Source organism: Gymnogyps californianus, chromosome 4, assembly GCF_018139145.2.
Source record: "Gymnogyps californianus isolate 813 chromosome 4, ASM1813914v2, whole genome shotgun sequence".
Classification (NCBI taxonomy): domain Eukaryota; kingdom Metazoa; phylum Chordata; class Aves; order Accipitriformes; family Cathartidae; genus Gymnogyps; species Gymnogyps californianus.
The window spans coordinates 40,904,509-40,928,283 of NC_059474.1; the positions used below are offsets into that span (position 1 = coordinate 40,904,509).

The 23,775-nt window shown below is 37.0% G+C and overlaps 1 protein-coding gene across 3 annotated transcripts in view; it reads left to right on the forward strand.

Annotated features, from left to right (window-relative positions):
- Positions 1–23,775, forward strand: part of GLRA3 (glycine receptor alpha 3) — a 93,804-nt gene that overhangs the window by 39,515 nt on the left and 30,514 nt on the right. For all 3 annotated transcript variants that reach the window (XM_050896116.1, XM_050896117.1, XM_050896118.1), the window contains 2 exons: positions 10,144–10,367; positions 13,302–13,384. In XM_050896116.1, coding sequence (XP_050752073.1) covers positions 10,144–10,367; positions 13,302–13,384 — 307 coding nt within the window. The remainder of the gene's footprint in view (positions 1–10,143; positions 10,368–13,301; positions 13,385–23,775) is intronic.

A 23,775-nucleotide genomic window follows, 5' to 3' on the forward strand; every position in this document is an offset into this window, starting at 1 on the left:
ATACATGTAACTGAGAAAAAGTATGTATTCACTATTTCTTCTTTACCTGTTTTTAATGATAAAACAATAATCTTCAAAAGCACTTCTAGGGAATCTGAATTTATTCCCTTGCTTTAAAAAATAAACAGTCTTTACATTGCCTGATCTTTCAGTCACTAGATTTCTTTTTCAGTTAATAGATTTCCAAAATGTAAATATATAGGAACATATGAAAGCTAATTTATTGGCATAATAGGATTAGTTAAAGAAGATTTCTAGTCTGCTTTCCATCTACAAACATTGTGTGCTACAACACACAATCTTCTCTCACAATCTTCTTTTTAGTTGCTCTATCTTCTTTTAGAGATTTAAATTGAATGAGGGTTTAGCTACTTGACTCCTAGTAGGATTGAAGGGCTAGAATACAGAAAATTTTATGTTTCTAGTCAGTCTTCATTAGTTCCCTGTTTTGCAATATATTTTTCCTTATTTTTGTGAATGTTATGAAACTGGCTACTCTAACAATATATAAAATTCATAATTTGCATGCCTTGATATAATGTATATTATATATAATATATAATACATATATAAACAACACTTTTCAAACTATATGTTTATACTTTACACTGGTTAAATCTTTCATTCATTCTGGATAATTTTACTGCAATTTTTAAATATTTATACTAGACCTTACAGCGTAACAAGACTGTTTCCCAGCTTACCAAAATGTAGGGAAAATGTTTCAAATTTGTGCCTGTGACTACTGTTCTGGTATGACTGTAGTATTACAAACCATGGTATTTGAGATCTATCAAAATAAGGTTAGGATTGGCTTTTCAATGAGTAACCTCTACTTCCACCCCCTTCACCATGGACCTAGTGGAAGCCCATGAGCTTGACATTTCTTCTTTCTCCCTTGCTACTCGTCTAGACCCTCATGCACTGGTTCACAAAGTTAATTTCTTCATGAAAGGAGCAGGTTAGCAAATAGATAGTAAATGGAGTTTGTGCCTATTCAAGTTTTATTTAGTTGCCTAAGTGCATTTAGTGTTTTTAGAGATGGCCTTAACAATCCCTGAGAGTCCCTGGGTTATCTAGGCTGGTAGACATATAGGATTGCAGGAGACATACATCTTTTTGAACCAGCAGCCGAAAGGCAGAATATCTTAGGGCTTTTCAAATGCCACTAGATGTCTTTGTGTAGACAAATTGTTCCCTTTCTCCTCAGTACTGGTACAGTTCAAATCCATATTAACTTTTACGTGTTGCCATGGCATCAGTGTAGAACCTCTAAAACAAGATTTTCCTGACAGACTTCTTGGTGTGCTTTGTGCCTATCAATAAATTTAAAGACAACTCATATCTAATCAAGTTTGTTTAAAGTTAAAGATATATCTCTTCCCACAGCCCATTTTAGCAGGTGTTTAAGTTGCTGGAGTTAGCAGGCCCTGCTTCTGGACTTAAGCTAGTTCAGCTTTACCTTTTATTTTACCCTATTTACCCTATTCTAGACAATGTCATATTTACTTATCAACACAAGAAAGGCTGCAGGGAAAGTTAGTATGGAATTCCCAAATTCCTATTTGATCTAATTGGGTTATATTTCCCTGAGGAGACGAAACAGAGGATGATTTCAAATACATGTTTTCAATAAAGATTTCTACTATTAGCCCATTCAGTCACTCATTGAAACCAGTCATATTCTAAGTGCTAATATATAAAATGTATTAATAACAACATGGAACATATAGCACCAAAAATTCATCTGAGCAAATGAATAATCTCAGAAAAACTCAACTTTTCACTTAGCAAGAAATATTTTCTGCTGTTAGAGCAAAAGCATCTTCAGGGACACATCATTTGTCTGCAGAAAAAAAAAACCCAGCATCTTTTGTCAACTGAGAACATGGCAAAGATCAATGAAGACAGAGGCTTAGTGCATGATGTTTGTTCATGTAATTGTCATGTCCATTTTCATCTAATCCCTTATGCTACTGCTTGAAAGTGCAAACATTTTAATAGCCCCTGAGCTAAAGCTCAAAAAAAGTAATTACATTGAACAAGTTGCAAAATGTGATTTTAGTGTAATGCATTAGAAGTTGGGAACACACAACTTCCATTAAGAATGGAAGTAGTATATTCAATCTTCAATTAATAAATATTCTAGGACATGCAGTAAGAGCTGGGACAAACATTATTATACAGTATGTCAGTACTGTGTTTAATGAATTTTTTTAAAAGTAAACATCCTAGATATTAACTAGCTTTGACTTTTGATGTGACAATTATTTGTGAGCACAGAAACCAAAATCCAGCCATTGCTACTGATAATAAACCAGAAAAAACCCAACACTAAAATTAACTAAACCTGTCCATTTTGCAATGTTTCCATCCTAAAACCTATGGAAAATAAGTACATTTTGTAGCACACTGTTGAATTCAACAGATTATTAATGTTTTCTAATAAAGACAAGGGAGTCAGAAGCTAAAAATCAAGGAGTCCTCACAGAAACTACTGACTATATTCTTCTTCTTTTAGCTATGGGTTGAATGACAAAGACTGATAGCTCTGCACTAACAAGCATCCTGTAAGTGACCTCATACTTTCAGTAAGGGAAAGACTGAACTGGAGTAGTGACAGAACAGTTCTCATCCTCCAAACCATTAGCGGTGATGGTAAGTGAGATATTACTCAACCCAGAAGAAAAGAAAGCAAGCGACATTCTTCTGTCCCAGGCAGAACATTAACAGAGGCCATACCACTTCAGAATCCAAGGTTGTGAAAGCAGGTGACACACCTAGGAAGAGCACTTGGTGCACGAGTAGTGTATATACTTATTTGCTGAACTCTGATTTTTGATTTTGTGAGGGAATCTGAGACATCTGATATTACAGGTAGCAATTTTGAAGTCCTAGTTTTAGCTAGTTCTTTGCCAAGTAAGTTCTAGTTCTATTGACTTCAATATGACTATTGCTGGGCAGTTATTGGAGTGAAACTCTGCAAAGGAATTAGGTAAAATTTAAATAAAGTTTTAACAAAACTATTCACAGGACACCCATCTGGATACCTAGTAGTTTAGAAGTGTAAGAAAAACAAACAAAAACAAACAAAAAACCCAAAAAACCCCAAACAAACAAACCAGAAAGATTAAAAATATTAATGAACACCTTAAAATCTGCTTTTATACATCCATGGACAAAGAAAGAGCGAGCTGTTCATCCAAAATCCATCAACAATCTTTTCTGAATAGCTCACATAATTTCCTAAAGCTTCCTGAGATCAGACGCAAGTTAGCCCGCACCCAAATCCCCAAACCATCTGGCCTGTCCTACTTAATGGAGGGGGTAAGAGCACCCACCATTTTCAAACTAGTCTAGGATTAGAGCTTTTTATCCAGGAACTGAACAGGCCTTACTGCTCATCCTCAGCCTGCAAGGGCTCAAATCTAGAGATCCCAATCACCAATGAAGTGCTTAGCCAACTAACTTGAGGCAAGACTAGACAGGAAAGTTTTCCATGTCTTCATGTATGAAACTGCATACTTGTCCTTATACAGCAAAATTGCAAGAGTGATAGGATTAGAAAGAAAAATTGCAAGAAGGTGGCTTTCTCCTAAAGCCCATTGATGAAGACAGTCCTTTCTGAGGGAGGAATCCTGTGGTTCTGGAAAATTCACAAAGTTGCTTCTTACTGAGGGAGTGGTGCGGTACTGCCGTTGCTCCCAGCCTCTCTATGGGTTCTGTAATTCCAGAGTGAGAACAATAATGTCATCCTTACTTTTACCCACTGCCAAAATCAGTTCTGGAAAGAGAGCTTCCACCTATGGAATTATCCAGGGACAGATCATCAGGAAGGATTCTGTGAGTCAGACAAACTCTTTATCATAATCAACAGCATATCTACTTTACTTCTTATAATGAATGCCCTACAGCTATTCAGTACAGAAGGGCATGTTCTTAGGCATTAGTCAAATCTTGGTACTCTGACACAGATTTGATGTGTCAATTAAAGTTGAGTACTCAGCGATCAATCTAAATCACAGTTAATTTCTCTTTAGCTGCTATGGTAAATCTCTGACAGATTAATGAGTTACAGTTAATGGTGGAGCATGGACTCTGTTGCAATTTTTTTTCACTCATTAATTGAACTGCCATACAGCATAGATATATGCACTATCCTTGCTGCAGTTCAGACCTGTAATAATGCAAAGACGTAAAAAAAAATAGAGTCCTCTTATTTGTAATAATAAATCATGCCAGTGAAAAGATCACCAATGTTTATTAGCTTGATAAGCAAAAGGATGAGCCATTTCAGTCCAGCCTAAATTTATTGATAATTAAGGATGTTCTTGTCCTTAGATTTAAATTGTTTTCTCCCTCTAGTATTTACCCTTTGATATATTTACAGATGGCAACCAAGTCATCAATCAAGTCTTAATACAAGTCCTTTGTATTACCAGTTTAAAGAAATCAAACTTTTCCTGTCTGCTCTCAAAGAACTGGCTTTCCTGTCCAGTCCTATATCATCCTTTTCTGCACCTTCTATATATTCTTTTTCTGAACATACATGACTACAGATGAGGCCTCACCATAAATAATCTCAGTAATCATGGAATTCCAACTATTAAGCATGAGGAAATACAGGGGAATCCTTCAGATTACACAAACTATATTTACATCTCTCAAATGTCAGTGTGAATTTCAAGAGTCTTCTCCTACTTTGATTTTGCAATGACATTGGTAACCTGAATGGAAAATGGCTTAACAATTTGAGGGGCTTACTTAAATTTAAATACTTGAGTTTCTATACTAGTGTAATTTTATCAAAGGCATATTGGAATCATTAGCTGAATAGCTTTTGGTCCAGTCTGAAATTTTCAGATATGTAAAGGAAAACTAAGGAAACTCCATCAACTTACCCAAAGTAATTAGGTTACCTAAAGCGCAGACATAGTGCTTAGGGCCAGTGAACAAATTTAAAACGGAAAGATGTTATTACCACAAAGTACCAATATGCCACAGAGCATCCTAATTATGCTAATCAAGGCGGCAATAAAAAGCATGTCAAGTTGCATGTTTTTCAGAGACTGAGATAGCAACTTCAGAAAATCTCACCAGTAAAAATTAAAACTATTAATGTGTTCTGTAACATAGTAGCTTTTCATGTACAGCAGTGAGAATGAGAAAGCAAACCTGAGAGAGAAAACAACTATGACAACCTGTATCCATCAAGTCCCCACATGGTACTACTTTTGTATTAGTATAACAAAACCCAAAATTATCCTTCACTTTTTGTGAAATTTTCTCTGACGGTTTTCTAAAGCAAAAAAAAATTAGTTAATTCTAGCTATGGTAAACCAGGAAAGCATATGTTACAAGGGGAAAACTCATCTTAGAAACTGCAAAATAAAGAAGTATTTTGTTTTTACTGCTGTTCCATAGCAGTAACAAGTTTAGTACTATACTGGATCGTGGAACACTCATCTGGTTCAGAAAATAATCATTTGCTGTTTAGTTTTCCATTTTATCTTCCAGTTGTGGAGTTAGTCTTAAGTTTAACATTTTTTTTTCCACAGTATTACATCAAGATAAAATTGCTAAAGGCTTTTAATTAGCCTGTTGCAATCATCCTGTTTAACAAATTACATCAAGATTAAGAAGTCAAAGTATATTGAAGATAAAATGCATAAGGCAACCATAATATTTTGTAGAACAAAGGCCAAATATGTTTTTCATTTACTCAAGAAACAAAATGGAAAATGAAGTGACATATGCTCTACAACATTCCTTTTTAGGTTGGTGTACCGAGGATGTTGTGCTGAAATATGAAACTATGAATATTTCACTAGCAACTGAACACGTGATAATTCCGCACCTCATAACTTTTTTTTTTTTGGGGGGGGGGGGGGAGCGGGATAGAGGGAGAAGAATGATAACACACACACAACTGTATGACCAAATAGTCTTATTCCCTATGGGGTGATAAACAAATTCAATAAAACAAATAGCTCACTATAGTTACGAAATTATACTTACTTTGAAGTGGCTCTTCAGGACATTGGTTACTTTTTTAGGATAGGATTCCCGTGCGTCTTATTCTTCCTGATACATATTCCTCTCCCTTGTAACATCTACTTAAACCATTCAAATCATTCCCTGTTTTCCCCCAAGAGTCCAGTAGTTCTCTCTAGTTCTGCCTGATTTTTACCCCAGTTCACTCTGTTAATTTTCATTCCTCACTTCAGCCTTCATGTGAGCAGCTCTTTCCAGTACGGCTGTGATATCTTCTTAGAAATAGAGGATCCTATTCAGCTTTCTTTACAACAAAGTGCCATAGTTATCAGATTAAAAAAAAACTTCTTCACAAGAACAATATTTCTCATAGTGCCTTTAAATTTACTCTTAGCAGTGTTCTTGGAAAGTCCATGAGATTTCCACATTAAAATTTTACAGTGAGCTAGAACAAATAAAGCAAGAATCATTTGACTACATTATGCAAAAGACGAGTCTAGATTTCACTTAGATGGCTATATTAGTCAAAATTATAATAGTATTGGAACTGCAACAGGTAGAGGTCTGTAAGATTATTCATTTATGCATGAAAATTTGATGATTTGGTTCAAATGACAGCATTCAAAAATTGTGAGACCAGGTGATACACAATGTTCAAACGAAGCACATATTTTGGAAATTTGCTTTTATATATCTCTCTCTCAGATCTAGAAGGATTCCACATACAGTGCATATTAAAAATGCATTAAAGAAACCCATGAGAGTTAGGCAATTAATATCTTGAGGATTTGTGCAAAAGTTTCCATAAAGCAGTCTAGTTATATTCTGTATGCTATGGGAATGTAGCTCTATCTGTATCAGTATAATGAAGAAGAAATCAACATATTCTGTAAGTATTTTAGATTTCACTGTGTGCTGGAAATTGCTAATCAAAATGTTAGCACTGGAGTCCATAATGGCCTCAGCCTCAGCACGGACAGCAAAGAGCAATTACCTGATCTCCCAATTTTTATTTTATTGAGCCCTCTGAAGCAGCTGAACAGTATGCTGACCCTCTAAGAAAGTTCACCCTGTGGCTAAGGGTTTCAAAGGATGGTGGAGCAAGTGCAGACCCATAAAGCAATCTCATTCTGTAGAACCAGGGTACAGCAGCTGTTCAGACAATGGCAGCCTTGAGGTTACAGAAGTGGCTGTGGAAATCACCACAACTTAAATGACGATTTCTCTCTCCCCTCAAGGAACCCCGCCAGCACAGAGTTATTTGAGTTAGGAGTCACTCCTCCGAGCAAGTAGCATGTGAGAATAGTAATCCTCTTGTAGGAAAATAAATCAATTCTGGCAGTTTAATTCTGGTCTCTGTGTTTGCATCAAACAACCCTACTTGTTTAAAGCAGTTAAGCCTCATGCTCACAATGTGTAATTATAAACTGAGATGATGAATACTTGTCCTTCATACAATAGCAGTCAAATGTATCTCTTTCCTTTTGATAGATTAGGAATTTTTTTAGTGAATAATGAGAGCCAATTTAAGTCAGATTTTTCAAGGGAGAGAACAATGAAAAATAGCTTCAATTGCTTCAATGAAAAATTTAACTAGGATTTTTTTTCATCCTAAAAGCTGGAAACAATTTAAACCAATAAACTTTAGGCAAACTGACATACAGTGTAGTTTAATATAACCTAGAACAGATTCCTCCATTTGTCTTCCCATTCTCCATTTTCATTTCAACTTTCTGCTACGCATTTTTCACCTGTTCTGTCTTATACATATGAGAAGTCCCTTACTCTATAAGTAATCCCATTCATAAACTCATCATAGTCTACAGAGAAAAATAAAATAAATAGGCATACTTCAGCTTATACAAATTAAATGTAAAGCTTGGGTTTGGCTGAAGTGCAGATGAAGTCCTGAGAGCTGCAGTGCTCACACCCAGCGCCCCAGGTTTAGAGCTAATGTTTCCTTCAATGCAAGGATTCCACATGTTGGGACAGGCAGTAGAGCCGTCACTGCTCCCACATTCTGCTTCTTCCTGGCCTTTTGATTGTATACAGGCATTTGGAAGGGGAACTGGTACTACATGGTATTTGGGATATCATGCAAAGAAATAAGGGTATTTCAGGGGGTATTTTGTCCTCTTGCTGCATAGAAGACACCAAAAGCTCAGTTCTATGAACAATGAGGCAGAAGCTTGTCTAAGGGTTTTGGCTTGCTTTAGAAAAAAAAAAAAGAAGCTTGTTTCTACATCTGTAAAGTACAAATCCCTGGCTCTGGTTTAATCACACCATGGTGCTAATTATGAAAAATACCAAGAGCTTCTCTTAAGAACTTTTTATGGCTCTTGAGGCTGTCACTAGCCATGCTGAAAAAGAAGGGAAATTTCTTTCAGTCCTTTTCTGAAAGGGGGGTTAACAAATTAATTAACTTTTTTTTTAAAAAAAGCAATCAATTAACAAATCCTGTGCTTTTTCCACCTGGCATTTAATGTTATAGGCTTCCATTTGTCCAGAGAGCCTTTTTCATGTCCGCTGAAAAAAATAATCTGAATTAATTTCATTCCCCAGGTGTAGTTTTCCACTTCCTGGTTTTCTCTTGAAAATTTATAAGGTTATATGAATATAAAATCCTCTACTGGCACTTTCTTTATATGATATGCAGTATTTTCTGATTATCAAGCAACAAATGCTTGGTAAGCATTTTTTTAGCACATTTGGCTACCCTTATTCAAGCTGAGTAATTAAATTGGCCCAAACAGCGGGATGCTGAAGATATAAAAATCTATTTCTCATGAGTAAATGTTGCATATTGAGATCCCTCTTGTCCTTTATTGTGTCTGTTGGCATGATTCTCACAACCGTATGGTTGCATGTTCCAAGTTTCATAAGACCAAATATTGATACAACACTGGAATTTTAACAGTACCCACAATTTCTACACCAGTGAGGTTTTAGCTAGCTATTCTAACCACTAATAACTACTACCCATAGTTATTGGCCAAATGGTATTGCTCAGCCTTGAACACTTCTTTTCCTGTTCTGACTCAAAAAGTTTTCTTTTTAAAATTTGTTTTCATTGTCTTTTTTAACAATAAACAAGTGATGTTATTTACCTCTATTACATTCAGAAGTATCACATAAGCTCTGACAACCAGCTCCCATTTCCCCTCTGCACCTAACATGTCTTTGTTTCTATTTTATTTTTATCTTCTGTCATTAATGCAGTAGTGCAAATAGTGAGGAAAATCATATTATGACCAATAAAAGTATAGTCCCTATGTCCTTATGCTCAGTGTCTCAGTTCTCTCAGTTCTCGATATAATGTAATGAGATGCTAATACTCACTTTTATTTAAAAACAAATATTTTCATCTTTCAGAGTGGTAAAGTTTTAAGAAAGTGTCCAGCCATAAATACAACATTGTCTCTGACAGAGACTATATACAACTCAAAATGACTTCCAGAAGTTTGAAGCACTCCACTTGTCTTTTCTATAAAAGCATCCTTGATTAAGACAGGACTGTCTGTAGGAATTAAGGTGACTCCACTTGTACCTAAGCTAATTTATCATAAGGACTTACATGATCTCCACCATATTTGAACAGAGGAGGAACATGTGTCCTCCTCAGACAGCTGTATGGCAAGTTACTGCTCACAGAATTTTCAATAGGGAACTGAGGCACAGAAAGTCTAAGTGGTGGGTGTAAAATATGTAAATATGTAAGGATTAGAGAGAGAAAAAAGAAATTAATTTAACTTCCCTTACGGTGGGACAGATCCTCACTGCCTAAGAGAGGGAAGTGGGAATGCCCCTGCCAGGAGTCGGGCAGAAAAAGATAACTCCATAGAACTCTTTTTATGTTTCTTTCATTTTGATTTCAAGATAAATCTGCTGTAGGGGTAGAGTTATATGGAGTTATATGAACTGTACATGGAGGTTGGATCTCCTTAGCTTGGGATTTTTTCAATTGCCCTGAAATGCATCTTTATTCTTATCCATTGTGTCCCCACTAATACAAATAGGTATCATGCTGGCATTCAGCTAAGTAATTCTTTTGTCATCCACAGATGGACAAGGGATTACATGGCTAAGAAATGAAATAAAAGCTAAATCCCTATGCTTGATAAAGCTTTGCTTGTTTTCTCTTTCATTCAGGATTACCGAGTGAACATCTTTCTCCGTCAGAATTGGAATGATCCACGCCTCGCATACAGTGAATATCCAGATGACTCTTTAGACTTAGATCCATCCATGCTGGATTCAATTTGGAAACCTGATTTATTCTTTGCTAATGAAAAAGGTGCCAACTTTCATGAAGTTACAACAGATAATAAGTTGTTGCGAATTTTCAAAAATGGAAATGTACTTTATTCCATCAGGTGAGTCTCTAATCAATTTTTGTTTTTTCAGACAGAAGCTCAAATGTGTACCTAAGAATTGCTAAAGGATATCTTCACTTGCTAGTCGTGCAGAACTATCACTAAAGTAGTTGTGAGTTTTGAATACAGAACTTTATCATCATTACTGTTCATTGTTAATACTCAAATAGAAAATGATCCCTGATTAGGCATGCACGTAGCAAAAATAATAAGTATCTTTCCCATTTTAAAGTACAGATACTGAGCCTAGAGGAGCTAGGACACTTGCACGGAGCAAATAATCCTGGAGTATTATAATCTGAGCTGGCCTATGTATGAGTTTCACATGCTGTAGCCTCCAATGTAGTGACAATCCAATGTTACTTGGTTTTCACCTTTTGGGATATTGCAGTTGCACTTCAACATGGAAACATGACCTGTTTGAGGAAGCACAACATTTAAAGGATAGTTCACTTACTGCTGGAGACGGAAAGAAAAGTGGAAAATAAACTTTTGAAAAGGTTTAAGAAGCTATAAGCAGCAATCATAAGGATTGACAGGATCTAGTTATCCTACTTCTTTTCTCTTCTCCCCACTTTCCTTTTATTAATACCAACATTAGTAGGCATTTTACCACTATCTTCAAAAACCTGATCTAATGAGAAACACATTGGATGTAAGTATACTAATGCCCCATTAGACATGATATAGATTTGGTATTACTAGTGACCTACTTGTGCAAAATGTTACACTTTTCAAAATAAGTGTTTTGCTTTGCATGCTTTTATGACACTGCATTAATGGGTAATTGGACTTTTTGAAGAGACATCAGGAATCTGTAAAACAGTTTGTACACTAAGAGAAAAAGAAAACGTTTGTGACTTGCGTAGATGTATGAGTGGCAAGGGATTCTCCTTCCTCCCTCCTTCCAGTGCAAGTGGGCAGCGTCTTGTCAAGCTTACACAGGGAGAAAGGGTTGGGTTAAAATTCCTACAGGCATTTCATAACCAAAAGGAGGTTAGTCTGCCAGTCTGGGAACATAATCATTCTTCAGTGTCACAACATGTATTCTGTCACTAGAAACAGATGGAAAGCAAATAAAAAGGATTCCTTCTCCGGACCCAAGTAGAAAGTAGAGCTAAATCAATTATCTCCAGACTGTCTGAGTCACCCTGAGAGGGACTGGCAGTTGTTCCACTCTAATCAAATAACTCCTCCTCCTTGCCCTACTCCCTCCGGATACGTACAACACAGAGTATAGACACCACCACTCAACTGAAGCAAGTTTGGATTGCAACTTCAATAGAATTCAGACCAAGTTCATGGTCACATGAAATGGGGGTAAAAAAACAAACATGAGAAATACTATAATATTAAATTATAAAAGCAAACATTGACTGTGATGAAAGCAGATGTCAGATAGCTCCTGTGTTTCTTATGGAGCCAGAAAGTTTATGTTGCCATGATTTAATTAAGAACTATTACAATCTCTGAAACAGATTTAAAATCATATAACTGGCATCTAGTTGAGTTGTTATGTGAATTTGAGTCAGTTAAGCTTATGATGAGAGGAGACATGCTAATTGCTAACGTGCTGATATTAAAAGAAAAAAAAAAGAAGATTTCTAAATTTGCTTTTTCCTTTCATTCCCTACTGTTTCCTCCTCCCCTAATTGCATTGGAACAATTCAGACAAGAAAATAATGAGAAGGTTCCAGTTCCTGATTCAATGAATACTTAATATAAAATACTAAAATATTTACTGAAGCACAAAGGAAAGTCCAAGTGCCTTTTCTCTGAAATGACTTGCTGTGTTACTAGCCTACTAGTCAGATTTTGCATTTGGAACCATTTTTAGTAGCATGGGAATAGGGCCTGGGTCTGAGTTCCCTCCTCGGACTCTCTCCCTGCAGCTCTGTCACTAGCAGGCTAAACAGAAGTTATAGCAACAAAGAATCAAGAAGCTTTGGAGAGGGAAAAAGCAGGGTAAAAGAAATACACAGCCATACTTGCTGCCTACTGCCCACCTCCCTTTAGCCCCAATGCCAAAACCAGGGGAATGGGTTTGAGAGAGGAGGATTAGAGCACTGCCATTCTAGAAAAGCCTTATGTGTAAGGCATTGAACTCAAGCCCCTCTTCTTTTTGGAGAACATTCAATTAACTGAACTGATAAATGAATATGGGGCAAAGTTTTCATGCAAGGTATTTTCTAGCAAGAAGAAAGGTGCAGTCATGACCCTGAATGATGAATGGATAGCTAAACATGGCCAGTGAGGGAAAACATGTGCCTTTACCTCTTATATTCTTCTTTTTCATTCCTCTGAGAAGTATCACTCTAAAGATAAGTTATTGTATTGATACAAAATGTAAAAATACCCCTTTTGCCTATAGGTTGCAAAGTATTTCACAAGAAGTATCAGGACTAACGTGAAACACAGCTGCAGTTCAAAATTACAGGCATATTCCGGTCTACCATCAATATCATAAAATGTTATCTTAAACCTTTGTGTTGACAATTTAAGCACCTTATTTTAGGACAATAACACATAAATTACTTTGCCACCATGATTTGCAGCTGACATCTGTTATGAAATTCTTGCAAATCTGGGTAAATTTTATGTCAAGGATTTGAAATACTGTAACAGTACAACAATTTTGCTGTAGCACAAAAAAGCATGCTGTTGTTGCATTCCTTTAGAGTTCTCATAAAGTTAGGCAACCCTACTGAAAAATTTGTTTTTCTGAAAGTCTGTAATAATTTTTTTTCCACATTGTCATACTAGGCTAAGCGAGTGAAATGGGTTCAGCTAATATACATCCTTTTTGAGAGCTGTCTAATGAAAAAATGTATTTCCTTCTATTTATAATGAGTTCCAGTGTTTTCATGCATTCTTCCTGTGCAGTTCTATGGCATTTTTGTGGTATATTTTTAACATTTTTTTGTGTTCTTTCAGATTGACTTTAATACTGTCCTGTCCGATGGATCTCAAAAATTTTCCAATGGATGTGCAAACATGTATAATGCAGCTGGAAAGCTGTAAGTTTGCGTAATGTATTATCCTGTAAATACTTTTGTAGGGATTACAACTGCTATGCAGTAGGTGGAAAGACCCCTTGTAGTGGTACAAGTACAAATTTTCAAAAAAGAATCCTCTATTTTACCAAAAGAATCTGTGAAACATACATTATTTTCAAAGGAAGAGATTCTTTCATTCTTACTTGCACTGAAAAATCAACAGTTTTGTGTAAATCTAAAGTTATTGCTAAACTTAAGTACCCAGTGCTAGTTTACCTTTTTGCAAAATTTATGCATATGGAGATTCACCATTAAGTCTTCCTTGTGTTCACACATACAGGGGGACAGTAATATGGGAGAGCATAAAGGAAACATGAGAATAACTTAAGGAAATGATGTATGTGATTTATGTGAATATCCTGAAATCGATAATAACTCAGTGTCCTTAAAAGCTGGAAACAAGATGATATATACTGAGTCCTTGCTCTTCAGATTCCTGCCCTAGCTCTTCAGCATGCCTATATGTTATAGCTACATATCTGTAGTTTTACCTAATCATGCTAGAAGGGATTAGGGAAAGGGTTTACTACAAGGGAGAACTGTAGAAGATTGCAAAGCATATATATGTATATATGTATATGCCCATGTACCTACATAGGGTATGTCACTTACACAGCCCTCACCCCCTCAACTTGGGCAGCGCCTTGGATCAGTGGAACACACCCCAGAAAATCTTAGGAAGGGCTGTAGAGCCCTTGCGTTATGAGGAGGAAGAAGTCCATACAAGGTATCACCTAGCTAGGGATAAAATGTGAGTATGATCTGACCATCAACCATAACACTGGAAAAATTTCTAGCATCTTCCAAAGCCTCTGGGCTTAAAGGAATTTGTAGTAGCACAGATAGCTTGACATTGAAAACACGCAGCAAAACACAGAAGGAGAAAAAGACCTGATAGCTTTCTAGCACAGAGGAGGTCTGACAGTTTGACCTAACCTGGTATTACACTAGAATTTCAATGGAAAAAGCGAAATTACAACTCCATGTGTTTTAAATAATCTCTTCATAAAGACCTATTTGCATTATACACAAATATGCTGAGGAGAGCAGAGGAGAAGGTAAAACCAGCTTAGACAGGACAGGCTTTGCGGAATTATCTTTCAGTTAACACCAATACTTTTTATGTGAAATAAAATTAGCATTTGATAACTCAACCCATCATATATTGTACTTATCATCTCCCTTGATATCTCGCTTAGAACATAAAAGAGGATGGAAAGCGTACAGCAGCTATGCCATTTCAAGGCTCACACATACACAGACAAAAAGGCAAAATCAAAGGTTCTCTCTGATGCTATGATCTGAGCTAACACAGGATGTGTGAGGAGGAAGGCACAGATATGCATTAAATTCTCATTTTCCTTGTGATATGAAGTATTTGGGAATTGCTTTTTCCCCTTAAAATGAGAGGACTTAGGAAGAGATTCCTAGCAGAAAAATCATCCTAATGATGTGAAGAACAAAAATTAAATAAAGTAAAGCATTCTTTGAAAGATTCCAGCAATCTGAAGTTTGTGGAAATTAATGACGGGAAAAACAGATAAATAATAGGTACGCATCTTAATGTCAGATCTAGATTTACAGTTTTAGGGTCAGTAAGTAAAATATTTCAGAAAATAATTTTCTGCATATAGAATGAACATACTGGATTATTTGAAATATATTATAGATCAGAAACACAACATACGTAATTGGATTAAAGTATTTCTCGTTTTTTTTCTTCTTTTACTGGAACAAAGTAGCGTCTAAGAGAAGGGGGAGGTAATTATCTATCAGTCAGTATGTCAGAACTTTGTTGTATGGCTAATGGTATGCTTTTACAAAAAATTACTGGGTGAGTATGAAAGGCAGATCTATCTTTCACTACAATGAACAGACGGTAATACTGTAAATCAGGCTTTCAATGTGAGGGCAATGGCTGAATCTGACAGCAGAAATTTTCTTGACTAAAATTGAGAGACAGTTATTTGCTGCAAATGTCAAGGAATTTAGGGCAATATTATATATTCAACATTTAAGCAAAACTCCACAGTCAACCCAAGCGGATAATCCTACTAATAACCTATGTCACCTTTGTAATTAATGTGACTAAATAAAAGGTTAATATGAGGCAGTTGTACCAGAGTGCACACAGATGGCAGGTATATTCACTATATACAATTATGCTTCAAACAGAAAGTATCATATTGTTTGACTGAACAATCAAAAGGCATAATTTAAAAAAAATGTGTTTAAAAAGTTATGAAATTGTTGCTTTAACAACTTCATAAAACTCAGCTGTATTTTTCCGCTCTTTCAGCCCTTGTGAGGACAGGTCATACAACAACTGAGCATTCTTGAACAAACAGGCATCTGTTTTGCTTTCTAGAAACCTTGCAGGAGCTCACAATTCCCACACACTGCACCATAGGGAACCAATACTTATTAGAAGAATAGCACTGTAGATGTTGTACTGTATTTTCCAGCAGAACGTTTTTCACTGAAGTCTTGTTTTTAATCATTCAGTTCAGTGGGAGTAAATTCCCTGCTGCACGTTCACATAGTAGAGAGAGGCAATGTTCACAAAAGAAGAGCTGAACAAAATACAAATGAGCGCTTCAAAATCTTCTAGTTACAGAGAAAGATCAAATTTGATTTCATAAGGAAGTCACAAGTAATAAAGCTTTCCCCATATCTCCTTGTCTAATTCTATTTTACCTGTAACTCCAGACATTGAAAAGGAGAGACTATGGGCAAAGTAGCTGGCCTGAGGCAGAAAATTTTGCAGCATGTGGGAGCTCTGGCTATACCTACATGTCTGATAGCAGAATAACCAGTTAGGTTTGCAAGAACAAGACAGCAGTTCCCTGAAACGACTTTGGGACAGATCCAAAGAAGATAGGCACAGTGACATAAGATAGGCACAGTGACATAACTTCCAAGCTCCTAGACCTTCAAGAGCAGGAATTCACCTGCTCAAAACCAGTTTCTCTATACAGGAAGTACGGGAAGGGAAATAGACACCTTGGAGGAGTCACAAAAAATATCTACATGCTGGACAGGAGAGTAGCTAGGTGAAAAAAAATGTTTTATATGAGTCTGAACTCTGACCAATTTCCAAAACTTAGAAAAAGGTGAGCAGAAACATTAAAATTCCAGAGTCTTTGGCTAAGAACGGGCATCCAGTTCTCTTTAAAATTATAGACGAGAAAAGGAGGATGGGTGCCTTTAGCATTTTCCCAGGCTTCATATCAAATCTCCTGAGGTAAGAACTGACATAACCCTGAGAGCCTGAATCCATCCAAGCATCTCTAATTTCTAGGCCACAGTGTCATACTCTCCTGTGGCTGTCTGGCTTACGTTTTTTGGTGCACAGTGAGACAACCTAAACAGGGGGATAGAAGCACTAACCCTGGTGGTTAATGCACTGTCCGGAAAGTGGAAGACATGGGGTTTCAAAACTGAGAACACAGTTCTTTCATGTCCTGAGTAAATAATCTGATCATCAAGCTGTGTTATAAAAACTAAAGTGGTTGCAGGAGCAAAACAGCAGCAGCCATGCTTCCAGATGTTTCTTTTTAAAGTGTTTTTTCCACTGAGTGCGCAGTTGGGTAGGACATTGTACAGTTATGAATTTACAGGGCCCATTTATCTCACAGTTTCTTTAAATTGTATCTGATCTTGCAAGCCTTGCTTTTGCATGTGTCACTAAGCAAATTAGACTGTTTCTAACAAATCACTCATCTTTTTCTTACATATCTTACCAGCAGGTTGCAAAGAAAGGTTGACAGTTACTTATAAAGGACAGATCATAGGTTTTACCTCTGCTATAAAATAATACTCTTGTTTAGTACGAAATGCTTTCCTTCAATATTGATACTGTTGCTCCAGCACAGAAAGCTCTAAGAGGAAAATTCGTGTATAGCTTTTCTTCCCAAATGATATTTTTATTTTTAGCCAGCTCATGTAATGTTTTTTCCAAGGTCAGTCTAAGCAGCTGGATTTGCCCCTGGTTAAAGTACTTCACTTATATCACGAAGTGTCTGAAAAATATTTAAGTGGAAATGTCGTCTATTTTTCAAGGATTTATTTTACCAAATGATTTCTCAACAACTAGAATGAGTTGCTTTTGTATCTTAGAAAGGAAGCAAATGAAAATGCACATATGAAATAATCCCTTCTACATTTCTATGCCTTACACCAGGGCAGCCTATAGGCATGTGAGATAATTTTAGTTTTATTCTGCTTGAATAAGATACAAAGAAATGTCAGCTAGATACATATTTATTTCTGTGGCCTGTCTCCCAGGAAAGAAATGTTTTTCTTTCATGTGCTAGAGCTTGTTAAGTCTCTCTTTTTTAAGTTTCACTTTTATCTCACTGCATTCCTTTATTCATATATTAAAATTATAACTTCGTGACCTTTAATATTCCTGAATTTCCAAAGAATAGTGAAAAGACTAACCCAGTTACAAAAGAAGAAATATACTATGAAAAGCAACATATGTAAGGGAGAAAGCACCTCCTCACCTCATAATTTTATTTTGATGCTTATTGTCTCTCTCAAATTAAACAATGGCCTTTTTTTTTCCTTTTTCATTTAGGGAGGCTCTTTAGTCTTTCTAAGCAATCATCCTCCTGTATTTTGGATTTTTAGAGAAAATTTCACTCCATACTACATGATGCTGTTGCCTGAATAGTACAATTTCTTTCCTCCCAGTCTCTAAACTGGAGATCATGCAAATGGAAAGATCTGTAAGCAGGCTACAGCAGTACAGGCTACTGCATTACAGAAAGTGATGTGCGCATTTTTCCTTTCCCACAACAGCACAAAGACATCATAAGAATGATAATAGAACTGGAGTGTATTTCTTATCTGCCAGGGAACCTCACGCGTCTGCCTGAGTGACAGTAATTGTGGACACACTAGATCAATGCCTGCCTGTGCCTGAATGTGTGGAAACCATACCTCTTCTCTCCCTTCCATTTCAGTAGCACAAAAGTTGTCAACAACTCATCCTATGGTTTCTACTCTGCAGATGGGTGACTCAGCCCACTGTGCGTATCTGAAGTGAGACTTGACACACAGCTACAAAGAGCTAGATATTAGTTGTCTTCAGCTCCCAACCAATGCAGGATGAAAGGGCAGTAGTAACTGTACAACTGCTGTTGAACCCACAGAAACTAATATAAAAGTGACAGCTGAAAATCTATAGGCTTCAGCAAGGTATTAGGTTTGAGAGATGTGGTAGAGGGCCAGGCCCAAAATGTTATTCTTCTCTGAAATTCAGGCTAAGAAGGATAAACCTGTAACTCCCAAGGGAGACATTCCATCAGAATGACTTAGAGACAGTGCAAGGGGCAGACCCTTTGCAAAGCGGCTCAGAAGTGCTTAGCATAAAATCCTGCTTTTTTGGAGCTTCAGCATAAATTTAGCCTTGAAATGCATCACAGCTGATTTCTGAAGCTAATATTTTTAGTGTGTAATGTATATTAGAATAATTTATTCTAACCTCAAGCCAAAACCAGATTTGTTAGCTCTGTCATATCTTCCCCCTGCTATGTTGCTTGGAATTTAGGGTACAATTCAAACCTCTGCCATGTTCTTACGAACAGTGATGTGCAGGCAGCCTATCCTGGAGGCACACTGTTGGGATGCCTAACAGAAGAGTAATGAAATAACTCTAGTCAACATGACTGTAGTCCTTGCCTCAGCTGGATACCTAAAGAACTGCTTCATTTGCTGAATAAATCCAATGTTACTCTTGGACCTGTACCTTACTAAACAGTAACGAAATGAGAATGGAATTTAGATAAATCACTGGGATTAAAAGAACTATAAAATAAATTCTGTAGTCGAACCAACTCTCTTGTACAAAAATGCTAGATATTCAGCTCAGTTGTTTCATGCCATTCATGTGTTTGTTTATTGAGCAAGAGGAAAAGAGTTAGGTTTTAATATGCCTGTAGCTATTGTAAAATAACACAAGGGAAGCATGGTCTTCCTGGAATAAAACAGAATGAGCAGAAAATTTAGAAGATATATTGGTATTCAGCTGGATCACAAGTTTGCTCAAAAATTTTGTTCTTCATGGCTTGGAATGGTAATTTAAGGGTGGTTAAAAGGAAAGAACTTACCAAATAAGACTGTGTCAGCAGAAGTAAAAAAGGGATTATCTTGGAATTGCCAAGACAGTTGTGGTTCAAAGGTGTGGAGTCTCTGAAGGTACAGGGCAATTGCTTGCCTTGAATGACAAACCTTGTTTTTCTGTAATGGTGTAGCCCTTGGACAGCCTGGAGAAGAGACGTTAATACTTTCAAGACATTTCAATAATTCTTCAAGACAAACTTGTTGGATGTCCACTGTCTTGCCTATGAGATTATGGGCTTTCAATGCCTATAGCTGATATTGCATTAGGGAAAATAAAATCTTCATACTCTTAGCATGCATGTATACAACTGATATAAATCGCTTGGTTCCAATAAGTTCTATAGAGTCATGCGGACTGATGTGGGTCGAATGGAACCCTATTTGTTTAAGGTGGGCTTTGTTCCTATACTTTTAAAATTGGATGAATGAAAAGGTTATATTTATTATTAAGATTAATAATAGTGTTAAAAAAACCCACAGATACAATCTACTTTTTTCTTTCAGGGACCTCATATGTATGCTGATAACAACTTGTACATCATTTTGGAAAAGATAAGATTTTCTGGGAAAGATGACCAAGACTAAAGGAAAAGTTTGTTTTTCTCTTTTCCAGACACTATAGTTGCCCTTGCTACTTAGAAATATTTCAGCAGGATCACATTCTTTTTCCCTGCAATTTTTCCTGAAACCTGCAATAGAGCATGCCGAAAATTTTCACTCTAGCTAGACAATTTTCAGTGCTGTCTAAAGGCTAGAGTTAGTATGTCTGTCTTGTCCACCTTCTGCCAAAACATTTTGTATAGATTAGATTGATTAAATAGACTATCACAACAGTCTCATTTTATTTGATGTCCAGCTGTTCAAAACCCTGCATCAACTATTCCAGGCACAAGTCCTGACAACCACTCTTCATCCAATGCCTTATCTTTCCTACCTCCTCCCTCCATAAATGTGACCACACAGAGTTTTACTTTCATTTTTTCACACTTATCACCAGCTCTGTGACAGACCGTTTTCTAAAGAAAAACAACTGCAGGCCAAATCCAACTTTCCCAATTGTTTCAGGCCCTCTACACTGCCAGTCTATTCTAAATTCTACTTAGCTTGTGAGTTCTTCATATTCATCTCAGGCAGAGGTCTCAGTCTGCCAGTACATGCTTCATTAGCTAATTACCTGGAATGACTTCAGGCTCCTAAAAATGAGTTGCCTCTTTTAAAGAGAGCTGTTTGCTGAGAGGCTACAGTGCCATGCATACACAGAGTTCTTGAGTTTTCCTGAGAAATACACCCTCTGGCAACCTTCTCCTCCTGGGATTATAGCCTTGTCATATAATTATCAACAATTTATCATCTGCTTTTGCATTACAGATGTGCAAGACCTTAGACTTTGGGTTAATAGAGGCAGTATTAATGTAACCTAACTAGTCCTGTAACTTCTGAACACTGCTGTTCAACATATGTATTTTTTCTGTCCTTTCTTTCCAGTTCTATGATGACACCACTTAGATTTTGTGTGATTAGTAATATCTTTACAGAATCAAGTAAGAGTAAACACCTGGATAGTAGCCAAACAATAACAAATACATTGCAAACTGCACTCTACTTCAGCCACAGCAGCTGCTTTGTGTCCTGTAACACACACAATTTGGCATCTCTACTTCCTTTCTCAACCTTCATGCATCTACACCCTGCAAACCCAAACCCTAGCACACTGTATTTCAGTGACAGAAGTCCTTACTAATCCGCCCGATTTAGTTTAGGTTGGCCTGGTCCTGCAGACCACTATACTAGATGATAGCCTCCAGTGCTTTCAGCTATTTCTGTAGTATAAAAGGGTCACTTTTTCCACCAGCAATGAAAAAGTGAGCTGCACCCTCATATACTAACTAGACCAGTGACTGACTGTCCTTTCTTCAACACTAAGATGTAGCCATTAGGACTTTCCTCCATAACACTGTATTTCCCAATCACCAGTAATAAAAATATCTGGTAGCAATTTATAACAGCCACCAAAACCACCTCATAGTCAAAAACGAAAAACTTCTTTTTTGTGAGAGGCTGAATATCAAGTTGGGCTGCAGCAAATGCAAATAAGAGGTATATATATGTTCTGCTCACAAAGCAGCAGCAAGAGAGATAATATAGTAAGACTGAACAACAAGAATTTACAAAGAATAGGAATAACCATTATGTAGCAAAAGTCTACCCTGAAAGACAGATATGCTTAGAAATAGATTCACAGTTTTTTCTTCCAGACACGTAGACTAGGACTCCCTTCAGGCACGCACATGACATTTCCTATGGAAAGCAGAATACAATGAAAGCAAGGCACAGAGAAAAAACATCTCACACTCAAGTCTTATCCCAAGAAGAAGTCAGGATTCAAGAGCTAAACACTTAAGTCTAATACAGAATAAGCTCCGTACATCTATAAGCAGAGTTAATAAACATTTAAAGTTATGTATAGTTCATAAAAACACTCTTCTGATTTGGCTTTGGGTCATCTCTTTCTGTACTCTTAGAGATGAGTAGAAGGCCACTGAAATTATTTCCCTAGACAAAATACAGTGCCCTCCTGGCAGAAATGTTAGAGGCATAGGAAATGTGATTAAGTATTGTCTTTGCTATTTTTGCAAATCTAAAAAAATATAAATAAACTGCAAAACTGATCACCGCATTAACATTTGGCATGGGCTTCTGTGGCATAGCGAATGTAAGGAGGAGAATCTAGAAACAGGCACCATCAGGGAGATAGGACTTCTGTAGGTGTGAATCTGAACTCAAAAAACTGCAAGGGACATGATTCCTCATTCTATGACATTGCTGTAAGTTGGTTCCTCTCTTTCCTCAAATTCAGGGTCCTAGATTGTGCCAACTCTCCTGCCAGCTAGTTTCTGCGGACTCAGTATTTATAGACCTAACAGCACAATAAAGGCACCGTTATCTTCCTTATCCCTTAGAATCCCTAAAGAGAAACATCTTGTTCTTTATAACTACTACATATTTCAGTGCAGTTCTTACAAGACGCAGAAGATACTTAACAATATAACACATGTAGTGCAAGTTTGTACTAGTAACCGTACATCTGTTCAGAATAAAGTCTTCACATTTCAAGCTCACAGTTTGCTGAGAAGGTGATCTGAACATACAACCATTCTTTACTGCTCCATTTGCACAGTGATAACCATGTAATGGAATACAGTTTCTCAGATATTTTATCACACAGGCCATTTGGAAAATACACACAGTGTATCTCTAATCTTTGACAGCAGACCAGTATCAGCAACAGACATTTAGACTTTTACTTAAAGTTATGTTACTGAATGATTTTTTTTAAATTGCTTTCAAGATAATGCACTTTTATTAATCAGGTAACACAAGCAGTTGAGTAGGAACCAAAAGCTTACGTGGACTTCAGGTTTAGTGTTTCAAGAATTTAGTTTAAAATGTTTTGCCTTATTTTAATTACCATGCCTTCTGATTATTTCACGGAAAATTAATGCATTGGATTGAACCTGTAATATATTTGTCAATCACTGGCAGAATAACTAATTCCTAAGATATTCTGTTTGAACTGTTTCTGCATGTATCTACCCAACAAATTAGCCCTTTCTCCTAGTGGTGCCATTATTCAAGAATATGAACACAAAATTTGAAAGACCACACAAAGATATCTGTCTTATTGAATTTTACTATTTGGGTACTATTGCATTCAGATCAATTATCAGCTTCATCGGGGGCCCAACTTAAATGCCTCTATGCAAATGCACATAGCATGGGGAATAAACAGGAGGAGTCAGAGACATGCGCACGCCTGCAGGGCTACGACCTTATTGGTATCACCGAGACGTGGTGGGATGGCTCCTATGACTGAAGCGTTGGAATGGAAGGATACAGGCTCTTTAGGAAGGACAGGCAGGGGAGATGAGGAGGGGGTGTCACCCTCTATGTCAATGACCAGCTGGAGTGCATGGAGCTCTGGCTGGGGATGGATGAGGAGCCAACCGAGAGCTTATGGGTCAGGATTAAAGGGAAGGCAGGGAGAAGTGACATAATAGCGAGGGTCTGCTACAGGCCACCCGACCAGGAAGACCGAGCGGATGAGGCCCTCTATAGATAGATAGGAGCAGCCTCACGTTCACAAGCCCTGGGCCTCCTGGAGGACTTCTACCACCCTGATATCTGTTAGGGGGGCAACACAGCAGGGCATAAGCAATCCAGGA